This window comes from Acanthochromis polyacanthus, chromosome 8 (genome assembly GCF_021347895.1).
Source record: "Acanthochromis polyacanthus isolate Apoly-LR-REF ecotype Palm Island chromosome 8, KAUST_Apoly_ChrSc, whole genome shotgun sequence".
Lineage (NCBI taxonomy): Eukaryota > Metazoa > Chordata > Actinopteri > Pomacentridae > Acanthochromis > Acanthochromis polyacanthus.
Window position 1 is genome coordinate 1,200,337 of NC_067120.1, and position 16,078 is coordinate 1,216,414.

The window sequence follows — 16,078 nt, forward strand, 5'->3', positions numbered from 1 at the left end:
GACGAGAAACGATCCAAGCTAACAGAAAAGCTGTTGAAAATTATACAGAATTACTCAAAAATTGTCTAAAAAGACTTGAAAATTATCCATAATTTCGTAAAATTAGTCCAGAATAACATGAAAACAGTCTTAAATGACAGAAAAATTATCCAACATGATGAGAAGCGATCCAAGCTGACATAAAACTTGCTGAAAATGACAAGAAAGTTGTCCAAAATGACTCAAAAATTTCCAGAATTACTCAAATTGTTCAGAATAACTTGAAAATGATCCATAATTATGGAAAATTAGTCCAGAATGAAATGAAATTTGTCCTAAATGACACGAAAATTATCCAAATGATCCAAAATGACATAAAACTTGTCCAAAAATGACTCAAAAACTGTTCTGGATGACTTGAAAATTATCCATAATTGCAGAAAATTAGTCTAGAATGACATGAAATTCATCCTAAATGCCTCAAAAATTATCCCAAAGACACAAAAATGATCCAAAATGACGAGAAATGATCCAAGCTGATAAAACTTGTTAAAAATAACTCAAAAAGTTTCCCAAAGCCACAAAAATTATCCAAAACTTGTCTGGGTCAGTCTATAATTGATTGACTTTTGAAGTCCATGGGATATATCTGCATACATTTTTATTAAAAGTTTTTTAAAAAAAAGTTTTTTTTAATGTTCATTTTGATCATGTCTTTACAAATTCCATACAAATTTATTATGGAAACAATAACTTATTAATAAAAAATTACTTGATAATTTATTCTTATTTATATTTGCACATTTATTTCCTCATTTTTAACAATTTATTTATTTTCTTTTATTTTGTTCCTCTTTATATTTGCACATTTATTTTCTTATTTTTTAATAGCTTTTTAAAATTTTTTTTTTTAATTTCTGCTTGCTACTGTAACATGATTTCCCGTTGAGGATGAATAAAATATTTCTATTCTATTCTACCGCTTCCTTTCCAGAGTTGCAAATAATTTATGTTTTAGATTTAAGAATGTTTTTCAACTCATAAACTTTATGCATCCAAAAACTTTTTCTGTATCTGTAAGATGTAAAGCATATTTGATGTTTTTGTCACAAATTAACGATATTTATGCTTTTATTTCATGTGCTGATGTTCTACACACATTAGAAGGTTTTTGGTACGGCACTTTTTAACAGCTTAAAAATGTATATCAGTCAAATGAGGTAATTAAATGATGTGGTGTAAAAGTAGAATTTAAATCCAATGTTTTCATTTTCATGTGTCTGTGTATTCTTTTTTAATCCACATCCTTTAAAGAAAAAACACAAATTCTTCTGTAGTCACTATGATATGAAAGTCTGTAATTCTGCAGCCAATTTATGTGCTTTCAAACCAACGACTGTTTCAGCCATATAAAGTGAATTCTACGTTTTTAAGAATCTGTATCTCCAAATTCAGCTGGACTCTAAGAAACTAAGCTTAATGAGCACATTTTGTGAGCTAATAATGTATTCTGAGGTAAATCTATCATCCTGGATGGTAAAGCAGCACAGTCAGCGCTGATCAGACGTCTTATAGACCGCTTAGTTTCCCCTTTACCCTTCACTGCCTCAGCAATTCACAGATTGTAACATCATTTATATGTGTCCCTTTCTTCAGCCCTAAAATAACAGGCTGGCATTAAAAAGGATCGTCTGTCCTTTTGGTGTTCAACCACCGTGTTTAATAAATGCAATTGGTTTAAAGAGTTTCACAGACATGAAAGAAAACTCTGAGCTAACAGCTTGTCATGAATATTGTCTTTTGATTTCATGATTAGGCAGCATGTTCCAATTAACACATTGAGACCCAGAATCATCTCTTTGTTTTGTGTTGCTTGTGTTGTCAAATATTTTTATGAATAATATTAACAGACAAGGTGGATGGAAAAGGACTTTGTAGTGTAATATATTTTGGGTACAATGTGCTAAAAGTAAGAGATGATGTAATTATGGCAACCGCTTTTAGACTGAAGACCAGAAGTAAAACATCTGCATAAAGTACATAATATGCATGAAATATATCATAAAATAGTAAAGGTAAGATGTGGAGCAAAAAGTTTGGACATGTGTGGGCATGTTGTCTGTAAAAAGATGACCTAATGATAACCTAATGTCTTCTGTAGGGAGAGATCTATGGTGAAATATGATGACCTGACATCAAGATCTGACCAATAGATTTAGAAAAGTAGAATGATGTCAAAACTACTCCTGTCATGTGGCCTATAAGCGTGGAAAATAACCAACTCTCACAGCATAAAAGGTGAAGCACAGATCAGTATCTTCAATTCTTCTTGGGGTGTTTTCACTGCTAAGAACTAGTCCTGGACATATAAATCTGCTGCTTCTGAATGCTGACTCCTCCTGGTGATTTCTGAAGATCTTTAAAGAAACGTTTTAGACGTTTGAACACGGTGAAGTCTTAGACTCTGGCCTTGATTTGGAACTTAGTTGACACTTCATGAACTTCTCATTACTGCAGGTAATCGACAGGTATGACATACATTAATATGAAAATATGGTGATTCCGGTTGCTCACTGATTTTACTCCGTTTATTGCCTCACATCTGGAAAACAATGAACCACAATTGGATGGGACTCGTTAATATGCATGTCCTGAATATCACTCAGCAGATAAATGAATAAATGCAGTAAAATAGCAAAGTTCTATATGTGATAAAGAACATATACAGACATCTCATGAGCAGAAAACAGAGTCTTGCTTGAAGAGTTTTTCATATCATAAAAGCATTAGAACCAGCAGTAGTCGTGCATTGATTGGATGTTTAACCTCCCTGATTCTAGCATAATGTTCAGTCAATGCAACATGATTTGTGTTCAGCATCAAACATTGAGCAGCTATAGTTTATATTTGCCCGAGGTTTTGACATTTGCACCATGTAGTTCAGAAAAACATCTTTCTGAAGTCTGTGTATTAATTTTTATTATCTTTTTTTTGCATCTTGTCTCTGACTATGAGAATCCAGTAGAGGAAGATCCCTGACAGCCTGCGGTCTCTGTGGATAAACGCCTCAGATTATTACTTCTGTCTGCAACAGAACCTGAAGCTGAAAACATCAAAGTGTTTTTTTTTCTCATAATAATATATTGAGCCAATAACACAAAACATCATTTAATAATCCTAGTGTCTGTGATAATCTTACTGTTGATATATTGGGTTTCCATGCTGACAAGAATAAAAATTCTACCTAGAATTACATTAATTTTTAAGTTCAAATTCATCACTGAAATAGTGAATATGTAAAGTTGCAGTCTTGTCTGTAAAACAGAGTTTTAGTTTTGACAGGGATACTTCATTTCCAGGAATTCTAAGCAACAACTAACGCTGTAGCAGTGTTCCCCCTCTGGGCTTTGGACAAAGTAGAGCCGATGGAGATCAATTTTGCCTCCTTTAAAGATGTGCTGAGAAAACAAAGTGGACTGACTGGGTTGTGAACTAGATTCCCTGAACAAATGGCAGAGGGGATGAGAATAAATACTGTGGACCTGAGGAGGTGATGTGATGACACTGCCATAATGCAAACCAAATAACTGTGGAGTGAAACAAGCTGGTGTCAGGAGGTTAATTAGGAACCAGACTACACTTACTGAAGTCAAGTAGGCCTTGAGTCTCGCTTGCGTAAACTTTTTAGGTGCAACCTGCACTTCCCAAGATGGAAAGTTTGTTTTCTTAAAACACTCTTAGATTGTTACTGTTCTAGTGATGTCAGCAGGAAGGTTAGTTCAGAATGATGTTCCTAAAGGTCGACTCACATTCTGTAAGAAACATTCTAACAATGTTTGGTGATAACGTTTGTCAGAACAATTTGCTCGAACACCATTAAAACATTTTATTCTTTTCTTATTACTATTTTTGAGCAGGATAGTAGCGTTTGTGGTAACAGTGTTAAAATGTTTTGATAACTTTATATGAACATTATGCTATAATGTTCTAAAAAGGGGTTCTTTTTGCTCCCAGAATGTTCCTCCAAAAAAGTACGATAACATTCCCTAAAAACATTCTAAAGATACTTAGTAATATCATTCCTTCCAATATTACTGATCACATTGTTAGAACATTATGACCAACTGTCTGAATGTTACATTAAGAATTTCTCTCCTTGTTGTCATATAACATTGTGCAAATGTTTAATAAAATAACGTTCTATAATCCTCAGAATGCCACAGGCAATGTGCGCTTGTTTTGTTAACACATTACGATGGAGGAATATTTTATACGAACCATTTTGTCATCTCAGGGCTCAACAACATTCTCAAAGCATTTGTCCAACGTTACAATGAGAACGTTCTTTGGTTGTTATTGTGTGACATAATCTGTAGCCCCGACAACATCCTGAAAACGTTCTGTGAATGTTGCAGCGAAAGTTAACATTTAACATCACAGGAACTTTATTTGACGTTCCTTTAACATTATTTGAACATCAGATTTAAACTTTTAGAAGTTTGAGCAGATGTTAGCCAATGTTGAGGGAAGGTTGTCTGCTACCTTGATCCAGTCACTGTATCTGAATACTTTAATTTGATGTAGCTTTAATAAATCAATAAATAAGTAAAGAAATAAAATACTGCTGTACATTGTGCTATCATTTCATTTACTGTACAGTAATGTCATGCAGAGCAGTGAAGCACAGAAAGCTTTAGGTTTTAGCTGACAAAATTACTAATAATATTAAGTGGAAATCACAGGGCATTTTAATCCAAATTGTGGAACTGAATATGAACAAAAGTCATACGTTTGATCACCGAATTATACGGGTCACATAATACGGCGTAACACCACTCAACCCCGGAAATTTCTCATCCAATCAAAAATCAGGTCAGGATGACGTAACCGAGGTCGACGTTAGCATAGATCGGAGCAGATTCCGCGCTGACCGTGACGCGAACTGAGGCGCCTAAAAAGTTTGTATTTTACACCCAAAATAACCTATGATTTACCATCTCTACAAGCGAGGGGCAAGTTGATTTAACGGTGTAGTTTTTTTTTACTTTCTAGCCATGTAATTTAGTACATTTTTACTTCATGAACCGCCGTGGATTAAGAGGTATTTGCTCTAAGCTAACTCAGCTTGCTAGCTAACTGTCTAACTCGGAAGGCTCCTGCTTTCCGTTGGTGTTAGGAGATAAATATTGAAAATCCTTAAAGAAACTGTAAATGTAGTTGCTGCTGTGCTTTGCTAAGGTACTTGTGAGAGATGGGAAGAGAGAAGGACGCTAAAGGAGACGTGAAAACCAAACACAAACCGAAGAAGCTGAATGGCTGTGACAGCGCAGGTGCTGGGGATCATGTCAAGAAAAGGTGAGTGTACCCGTGGAAAGAAAAATAGACGGAATAAAGAGAAGCTGACATGCGCAGTTAGCACGTTATCTTTATAGAGATTGAGGTGCCATTGTCAGATCAGTTCCTTGAAGCTCCATGTAACGATTGCAGCGTTAGAGAGTTCAGTAAAGTTGGAAAGATGTTGACAGATTCAGACTTCTGGCGTCAATAACTCATAGATATACGTTGTTAAAGCACAAACGATGCCTTTTTCCCATCGTTGTGAGGCAGACAATGTGCTACAAGCCCAATTTTATCAAAGTATCTTTCTTTTAAGTTGCACAAATAACATTGGCGTCTGAGTGCTCGGGGACCGTCTGCAAATAGCAAAACCACAGCAACAGCGAATATTCAATAACTTCATTCTGATACTCTGTTGTGTCACCAAAATCAGCTCAGCCTTCAACTGGCTCCTGTTGATCATACTACAACACTTGGTTGGATAAAAAACCAACCAAAATGTATAATTCTCTCTCTATATATACATACATACATACATATACATATATATATGTGTGTGTATATATATATATATATATATATATATATATATATATATAATAGAGAAAGAGAGGATTATTTACAATATAACTGTATTTTCCTAATTTTAAGATAATTTATAGGGACTTAATTTAATATATACTCCTTAAAGTTCAATTTTGAGGACTGTTTTCAAAATAAATGTGCATTTTCCTCATTTTAGGATCATTTATAGCGACTTAATTTATTACATACGCTCTTAAAATGTCTTTTTTTAAATTATTTTCAGCATACATGTGTATTTTTCTCATTTTAAGATCATCAATAGGGACTTAATTTAATATATATTCCTAAAAGGTTAATTTTGAAGACTTTTTTTTTCCAAAAAATGGGTATTTTCTTTGTTTTAGGATAATTTATAGGGACTGAAATTAATTTATATTCTCCTAAAATGTCAATTTTAAGGATTATTTTGAATACAAATGTGTGTTTTCCTCATTTTTTGATAATTTATAGGGATTTAATTAATATATACTCCTAAAAGTTCAAACTTGACGGCTGTTTTCAAAATGTGTAGTTTACTCATTTTAGGACCATTTGTAAGGACTTAATTTATTGTTTAAGCTCTTAAAATGTCATTTTTAAAGATTATTTTCAATATAAATGTGTATTTTCCTCATTTTAGGATCGTTTATAGGGACTATTGTTATTATACATTGTCTCTCCGCTGTTGCAGTGGTTTTGCTATTTGCAGACGGTCCCTGTTCACTCTTCATAAACACCAGTGTTATTTCTGCAGCTAGAAAGACAGCTCTTTTAGATAAAACTGGGCTTGTAGCACGTTGTCTACCTTACAATGATGGGAAAAAGGTGTCGTTTATCATTTGACAGTGTATATCTATTGAGTTATTGATGCCGAAAGTCCGAATCTGTGAATATCTTTCCAACTTTACCAAACATCGTTAGAGCAGCTCTGTAGTAATAAATTCACGTGACCTGACTGCAGCAGAACCAACACCTGGACTCACATCAAAGCTGGGTTTTCCCTTCTTGTATGTCATTAAAATGTGGAAACAAATTTATTTAAATTAGTAAAAGAAAAAAGTAAACCTACTTTCAGTATTGGCAGTCTCTGTGTGTGAAACTAAAAAGTGTTTCTGACAGAATTGTGCGGCGTCTGAGCCGTCTGACTCGCTGGTGGCACTGAGTGCATGCATTCATTTCACAGAGTACAGTGGGTACTCCATCTTCATATGAATAAATTAATTTACTTTGATATCTGATGCATTTATTACCATGCATATGTGAGCAGACAAATGAATGCGGAGTGATCTGTCATTGGCTTGTGTAATTGATGAGAGCAGGGAGATGAATAGACACCTGTAAGCGCCACTGGCAGTACAGCAGGCAGCTCTCTGTGACAGCTAGCCTCCTGTTATTTCATGGCACACTGACTGAATTACTGATTAAGGATCAACTTATCCACCTCGGCTATAAGCCTCACAGAAATTATTTTCCTGAGACGAGTGCCTCCTTCTTTGGCTGCTCTACAGCCGCCGTCGGATGTTGAAGTTCGAGGTTTCTGAATCAGTAAAATTAACATAGTTGGGGCGTAATTGCTGCTTAGTTTAATGTTACATCGAGCCCTGAAGGTTGGAAAGGTCAACCTGAAAAGAAACATGTTCAGGGCTGTAGGCAGATCCTTTGGGACGCCGCTGGTCTGATTAGTGGCATTTTATAGCTTTGTCTGACTAGAACAGGAGAGGCAAAGTCATTCTAGTCCAGGTTCCACATTCAGCCCAGTTTGATCTCCAGTGGACCGCACCAGTAAAACCACAGCAGAATAACCAATAAGTAGCCACAACTCCAAATTCTTCCTTTGTTTTAATACCAAAAAGTACATTCTGAAAATGTTCACATTTCAGGAATTTTCTTTCTACAACGTATCATGAACAACCTGAAATTTGTTAAGAAAAATAAATTCAATTTCAACAGCATGCCTCAGTTTATCTTATTGTAAAGTGTTTACTTTAAAAAAAGACAAAAAACAACAAAAACGAGACAAAATATTACAAAATTGACACACAAACAACATAAGCGAGAAACAAGAACAATACACAAAACAATGAATCAAAACACAAAATGACAAATGAGACAAAAAACACAAGCGAGACAGAATGACAAAAATAGGACACAAAAAATGACAAACAACAAAAATGAGACACAAACGTCCAAAAAACATTAGACAAACAACAAAAATCAGATAATACAAGACAAAAACCCAACAAATCAAGACAAAATATTCCAAAAATGAGACGCAAAAGAACAATCTAGTATTTTACATTATGATCCAAACAACTTGTCATGGTCTAGAAATTATATTAAATTTATAGTTTTACTAATTACAAACAGTTAATGTCTTCAAAGTAGTTTTTACACTTTTCATTGTCACCTGGTGGGCCGGATCGGACCCTCTGGAGGGCCGCATGTTGGACACTCCTGGACTAGAATAATCCTAACCCTGCAGAGACACGAGTCTGCCGTCAGCCTAATGCGCCTTTAAGCTCAGAATGTCTGTTCTGTCAGGAAAAGAAGGGAGGGTCCATTTCTCCTTACAGTATTCCTTCTAACGATGTTTTAGAAATACTCCATCACTAACACACTTTTCTCTTCCTCTCTCGGTCCTCCTCGTCCGATCTCTCCATCCTGATGAGCAGCACCAAGAAAACCAAGTCTACAGAGAAAACCGATCCTGGAAAAGCTCATAAGAAGGTAAACTGGTCGCTCTGGTAGCTGTGGCTCTCAGGTTCAATCTGACCCCGGGTCATTTGATCTCACTGGAGTTCAGTGTCCCGTCGACCAGGAAGGAACTGTTATGGTCATGTGACTGTTGACCCGTCTGGAATTAGCTGCTAAATACCAAAACACACTGAGCTTAGCCCAGTAGGTAGAATATGTACAGCAGCCTGTCCTCCAAAGTAACCTCCCACAACATTGACAAAGTATATTTGCACCCATGCCACTGGAAGTAATGTAAAAGCAGTGTGTTATTTACAGCAGGGGTGTCCAACATGAGGCCCGTGGTCCAAAAGTGGTCCTCCAGAGGGTCCAATCTGGTGCTCAAAGTGGAAAAATTACAGAGAAGACATTAACTTTAGTAAAACTATAAATTTAAAATCATTTCTAGACCATGACAAGTTGTTTGGATCATAAAGTAAAATACTAGATTCTTCATTGATCTTTTGTGTCTATTTTTTGTAATATTTTGTTTTGTTTTTGTTGTTTTTTTGTCCTTTTTTTGTCTGACTTTTGGCTTTTGTGTCATTTTTTGTCGTTTTGTGTTTCATTTTTGTCTTATTTTTGTCACTTTGTGTTTTGCTTTATTCGTTGTTTTGTGTAGCGTTTTTGTCATTTTGGGTCTTTTTTTGTCTCCCTTGTGCCGTTTTTCCATTTTTTAGCCATTGCTTTTTGTCTCTTTTTTGTTATGTTTCATGTCGTTTGTCTCATTTTTGGTTGTTCTATGTCTTGTTTTTGTCTCTTAGTGTCTCGTTTTTGTAATATTTTGTTGTGTTTTTGTTGTTTTGATCCTCCAGTAAACCCTCCATGGTTCAGTTCCAGGTGACTAAATGTTGTGTTCCTTTGTAGACACTCTGTGATCTGGAAGTTGTAATGAGGAAATGATAAACTGAGGATGAATGTGGATGAAACTGAACTTATTTTTCTTCATAAATTTCAGGTTGTTCATGATGTTTTATAAAAAGATAATTCCTTGAATGTGAACATTTTCAGAATGTACTTTTTTGCTCTAACACAAAGGAAAGATTTGTCCTCTGAACTAGAATGATACTCGGTGTTTAAATGAGTGTCATGTATGTGTTTTTATTTTTAAAAATAGTTTGTGTGAGAATTCTTTTGAAAACACAATTTTCCAGGACTTATGTCTTCAAATTGCTTTGTTTTGTCTCACCAGCAATCAAATTTACACTGATATCAAACAGGGCCAATCAGGAAATCATCACATTTGCAAAGCTGGAAGCTAAATGTTTTTCAGGTTTGCCTGATAAATTGGCAATCAAAATACTCTATTGATTGCTTCATACAGTGACTACTGTGTTTTCCTCCTCCAGTGAATCTAAAAACTGTGCAGAAGTTTGGATTTGTAATCAAGGACCTCAGATGAAGAACGTTGTTACATGTTTCATTAATCAAAATGTTGCATTACTTAGAGGAGGATCTAACAGTATTTTATTATCTTACTGTGCATAAAGTCATGGACCGGCTGTGTGACTCTCCTTGCTTTAAATCTGTGCTCTTCAGGTCAAGACACTGAAGACAGAGACCCTGGAGTCCACTACCAGCGCCAGGTAGGGATGGAGTCCTGATGCCAGCAGACTGTGTACTGAGAAAATACGCTGACAAGCTTCAGTGGAACAAACTGTGCTGGAAATGTTATTTTTTTCCTCCTAGTTTTCCTCTTTCTCGCCTCCCTCCTGAGGTGATGGAAATTAATCCTTGTGTTTTGATGTTGAAGGGCCCAGGACAGAAGCATCTCCTTTCATACAATGTGTTAAGCTGTCTCACAGAAAATTAATTTCAGTCTGCATTGAAGACAAATATCTGTGGCTTGTCAGGAAGGTAATAAATGAGAATGCACGGTTTGAGTAGTTGGATGCTCAGCAGGGTGTTGCCAGGATGGCAGGCTGTGGCCGAAGGCCTGCTGCGTCAAATCTGTCTCACAGCGGTGCTTCCATAGAGCTGATAATGGATTATTTTCCAGATGTGGTTTTAGTCCAACCCAACGTGATGAGTGACATTTCAGAGGAGGTTTTGGCTTTAAAACTATTTTGCTAAATTCTAGCTTTTAATGTTTCCCTGCAGTGTTTTTCCCTTTTGGAAAGGCTCAGGTGGTAAGTTTGCTAGCTGAGTGGGTTTCACACAGGGAGGAAAGTTACGGCAGAAACATAAGGCTCTTAGAACCACACACCGTAAATGTCAATGGACGCAGTGACCCTCCCTCCTTTGTATAGCTTTTCATGGATTTTGCTCAGTGGTGCAGTATACCAAAAAACTCGACCGTTTCCACCAGCTCCTTTTTCTGGCTCCACACGGAACGTTTCAGCCTCAGTGTACGCTTAGATTTACAGAATTAACAAAAGCAGGACTGGGGTTAGAGAGAGGTTTCTGCTACATTTTCAGTTGTTAGTGGAAATAAAAAGAGTCTTCAGTCTGAAGTAGTTTGCCTCCTGCAAAGGTTAGGAACACTGATGTCAGTAATTTCCTTTAGAATGGTTCTGATTGTGGCGGCTCAAGGCAGCATTTGGTTTCTGCTTTTACTGTCACATTTAAAATCCTCTGTCTGATGCTGGAAGCTCTGTGTAAAGCCGTGTATCTGTCAGCTAAAATGACAGCGATGCATGGGTTGTTTGGTACGACTCTGACAGGAACAGGACTTTTACTTTTGTCAGCAGAACATCTTCATAAAGAATTTAGGAGTTCATGAGCTGCTCCACTGAACAGTTTCTGGAAAAGAATACTCTTGTCACAAGTCTCTGTGTTTGTGTTTATAACACCACTTTCTGGATAAAGGCTGAAGGTCAGACATAATTAAAATGACAGCGTGATGTTTGGTGCATAAAGGTCAGCGGTGACGGGGAAACATGTCGCCCTGAACAGTCCCCTCGTCTGGTTTTCTGCTAGCAGCTACAGGTGAACAGCCACGATGCAGAAAGGGATTCTGTCAGTAGGTAGGACAACTCCTGTCCGTCTGTCAGCAACATTACTCTGAAACGGACCAGCGGATTTGGATTTAGTTTTCAGGGAAGGTCAGAAATGACAGAAAGACCAAGTGATCAGATTCTGGCAGTGATGCAGCTTATGGTCTGGATCCATGCATTGGTGAAAGATTTCTGTATCATTACCAGATAGCAGCACGGTGTCACTGTAACCATGACAACCAGTGAGCACTACATCAGCTGACTGTGATCCTACTACAAATCCACCTCTGAGGACTTATCAGGACTTATCCATCAGAAATGATCCAAGGAACAGCTGATTAAACTGTGGGGGTGTTTCTGAGCTGCCCGCTACATGTTTAGGTCATGTGATCCGGTATCCATACATGACGTACACATGCAGAACACACGCCTGTGCTCAGAGCATGGTCACTTTTTTTTTAACAATCTGTTTTATTGATTTTCTCACAATAAGCATGTACAATCACAGACTGAAATTTAATCAGAAACAACAAAAGAAAGAAAACAAAAACGCCCCCCCCCACCGGCTGGCACCCGTTACCCGTAGATGGCTGGACACGTAGCCTGTAAACGGGTTAGTTTATGAAAAGTAAAGCGGAAGCAAAACATGTTAAACAAAGACAGTAATAAAAGAATACAGACAGAAGTGACAGTATCAGCCGTACTGATATTAGCAAGAAGAATAAAGATATAATAAATAAAAGAGTAATAAAGAAAAAAACAGATAAAAACAAACAAAAAACAAACAATTGTGTACATTCAACTCACAGTGATCTGGCAGGCTGTACTTTTTACATATGATACAAAGGGATTCGTCTGTCAGAGCAAGGTCACTTTTTAGTCCAGATTAATTATCTTTATTAAAGATGACACAAAGACTGAGCAGCTTTGGCTTGCTCTCTGACTGCCTTCTTTCTTTATTCATGTTGTTCTATGACTCATAAAATCTTGGAAATAAACAGTAGTTTTTTTAAAAGAAAACCTCCTTTTCAGTGGAACAGTATTGAATTAGTCTTTTATCATATTTGAAGAGGTTTAAGGGGATGGTGTCAGTCACTTTTTCCTCCTGTTTTCATCTCCAAACATGTATCTTCTTAAGCTGTTAAACAAAGACCTTATCATCTTTTGTTTTCTGCCTGAGTGACTCCATGTTTGCAGTAAAGATCACATGGAATCACAGAGCGGACAGACGGCTCACTGCCTTCAGTCTGATGCCATCAGGGGTCACTGTTGAAGAGGCTCATTCGGGCTCATTACCACGTCCTGGTTAGTCTGCTACAGGGCCGTGTAATTATGAGACTCAGTGTCTCACCTAAATGTTATGCAGAGGGAAGGAGAACACTGTTATTTATTAGCACTGGCGACTCTAATTTGATGATTTCTTAATTTGGGCCACTTCCCCACCCATCAGTCTTCCCTCTGCAGGGAAATCTGCGCTCGCAGTTTTCTAATTTTTTTTGTATTTCTAACTGCTGTAATTATGCCATTATCATTACTGTTTCGATAATGCTGCTTAATTACTACAATTATGTGTGATTTCTTGTGGTCAGTGAGTCATCATTGTGTGCCTAAAGATTTATTTTTGTCGTGTTCCACATGGATGGGTGATTTCAGCCTAACTCTGCCCAGCAGTGTGGCAAGCTGCACTGAAAAAGGAGCCATTAGGCTTTTATTCTGCCTTGTTATTAGCCGTTAAAGCAAAGGCTAATTTAAAGTCAACAGCTCCAGTCAGATTCTCATTTAAGAAAATACAGAACACTTAATAAGATTTTAGAAACGTGTTTGTTCAGATCCTGCGCTGTTGAAACAGGGTCCCAATGGAATCAAATAAATTGGAGTTGAAAACATTGCTTAACTTCTGTAAATTGGATTTTAAGAAGGGCGATTGTTATTTTACTGTAAGCTCAAGAATGGAAGTGCAGTTTTGCTCGAGTCTTAAAATAACTGAGCTTCAGCAGAAATGTGTGACTCAGTGAGAGTGCAGAGATCTGGGCTTTCTAAAATACTCTTGTTTTGTCTTGTTTTTGTGATGTAGTGAGCCGGTAAAACAAGAGCCACAGGAAGATGACTTCACAACCAAAAAGAAAGGTTTGAAAAGGAAAAGAATTAAAGACGAGCCCGTTGAAGGCGCTTCACAGTCTTCTGCTTCACCCAGGTAAGTCTGACCGGGTCTGAATATGCTGCTTTACCTCACAAACACAAATACTGATGTATAAATATGTAAATTTGGTCCTTAATGAACTTCCAGCCCTCATTGTTTCCATATTACGTGAGCCATTTGTCGCCTTTCTGTCTGGTTATGTGTAGTTCAAAGAAGAAGAATAAGGAGCACGACCACGGAGAAGGAAGTGATGAAGAACGTCAGAAGAAAAAGAGGAAGAATAAGGAATACAACCATGGAGAAGGAAGTGATGAAGAAAGTCAGAAGAAAAAGCCAAAGAAGAACAAAGAAAAGGTAAACGTCTGTCTGAGTCCATCAGTAACACTCGTTTTATGAAATGGTTTGCTGGAAATGCGGTTCATGTTGTTTGAATCCACATCTTGAGTGTTTTTTTTCTCTGCTCAGACGGTAAAGAAAGAGGAAGGAGAGCATCCGGTCCCAAAAAAAACGAAGAAGACAAAGGAGGAAATTGAGGAAGTGAGACAGTTGAAGATCAAACAGAAAGAGGAGGAAGAGAAGAACCGCTGGAGATGGTTGGGAGAAGCAGTTTTCTGTTGGTTTTTGTCATCTTGCTTTCACCTGGACCCACCACCCACCACACACACACGCACGCACACACACGCACACGCACACACACACACACACTGCATGGGGAAACAGGAGAGGAACAATTTTCCCCGGCTTGAAATACTTGCTCATTTTTTCATCATCTTGCTTTTTGTCAGGTGGGAGGAGGAGAAGTATGAAGATGGGGTGAAATGGAAGTTCTTGGAGCACAATGGGCCCTACTTCCCTCCTGAGTACCAGCCTCTACCCGACACCGTTCACTTCTACTATAACGGTGAGTAGTGGAAGAAAGGGGCTGAAAGGGTTTTACATGAGCACTTTTTGACAGTGCCCACATATTTTCTTTTTATTGAAGTAATTTAAAATAATGTCGCCACCTCACAGAGACCATTTTAACAAATTCAGAAATGTCATGCTCTGAGGGTTGGGTTTAACTTTCTGGCTGGAGTTCGGTATATTTTTTATCCAGTCATTAATAAGTGTCTCCAGGAACATCACAGCCTCCTTCTACCTCTGTAATGACAACCAGCTCCACCTTGGTGTCCAACATGAGGCCCGTGGTCCAAAAGTGGTCCTCCAGAGGGTCCAATCCGGCCCTCAAAGTGTAAAAATTACAGAGAAGACATTAACTGCAGATTGTAAATTAATAAAACTATAAATTTAACCCGTTAAGCTTCAGTGTACCGCCGGCGGTACACTTACTAATTTGCATAGGAATTTAAAGAATGTCCGAAGGCTCCAAACGCGATTATACAAACACTATACGCCGATGGAAAGCTTAGATTCTCATGAATCCGCCGGTATAAACCACTTTCAGATGCGATTACCACAGCGGGTGAGAAAAACACATTTGTCCAACAAACAACGAATATCCATCCATCCGTTCTCTATACACGGCTTCAACGCACACAGCGCGACTCACATTTCCGGGTTCATTATTACACACAGATGAAAATATTCCACAAAAAACGGCCATAATCCAACCTTTTACATCCAGACGACACAAGCCAGTAAAATATTTTGTCCAAAACATGTCCTGAAGTCGGTATAAAATCCACGAATCGGTCGTTTTTAAGGAAATGCACCTCGCGATGCCCGTCTAATATTCCCTGTATTTCTCGTCATATTTTTTATTTACAAATAGAATATTAGCGATTTTTTTGTACTGAAAACGGCTGGAAATGACTGAAGCTTAAAGGGTTAAAATCATTTCTAGACCATGACAAGTTGTTTGGATCATAAAGTTAAATTCTAGGTTGTTCTTTGTTCTTTTGTCTCATTTTTTTGGTTGATTTTTTTTTTTGTCGCTTTGTAACTTTCTTGTCTCTGATTTTGTTTCGTGGGTTAGTTTTTTTGCTTTTGTCATTTTGTGTCTCCTTTTTGTAATATTTTGTCTTGTTTTTGTTGTTTTTTGTGTTTTGATTGAACCGTTTGGAGGGCCGATTTTAGCCCACAGGCCGTATGTTTGACACCCCTGATCTAGATTATGAAACAGCTTGTCAAAGAAAAATGTCTCTGCAGTGGCATTTAGAAAGAAGATAGCAGACGGGTCGTTCTGTATCCACCGTGCAGTAAAACCTGAAACTCTGTCCCCTTAACGCTGTTCTGCAGAGGTGTGCCGTCCCTTCTGGCCTGGTTTCCTAGAAGAGGAGTCATCACAGCTGACTCTAAAAATGCTCTGAAGTTCAGAGTGTTGAGTTACATGGCTTTCCCTTCTTCACATCTGCAGCACCACTAGATAACAGGCAGAACATTTCATAAA

At 37.5% G+C, this 16,078-nt stretch overlaps 1 protein-coding gene across 1 annotated transcript in view; it reads left to right on the forward strand.

The window, feature by feature from the left end:
- Positions 1-5,230: 5,230 nt before the first annotated feature.
- The window catches only part of zgc:173742 (DNA topoisomerase I, mitochondrial), a 38,335-nt gene continuing 27,487 nt past the window's right edge, over positions 5,231-16,078 (forward strand). Inside the window, exons 1-5 of the mRNA XM_022189939.2 lie at positions 5,231-5,334; positions 13,624-13,743; positions 13,896-14,043; positions 14,155-14,282; positions 14,475-14,590. Of these exons, the coding sequence (XP_022045631.2) occupies positions 5,231-5,334; positions 13,624-13,743; positions 13,896-14,043; positions 14,155-14,282; positions 14,475-14,590 (616 nt within the window). The remainder of the gene's footprint in view (positions 5,335-13,623; positions 13,744-13,895; positions 14,044-14,154; positions 14,283-14,474; positions 14,591-16,078) is intronic.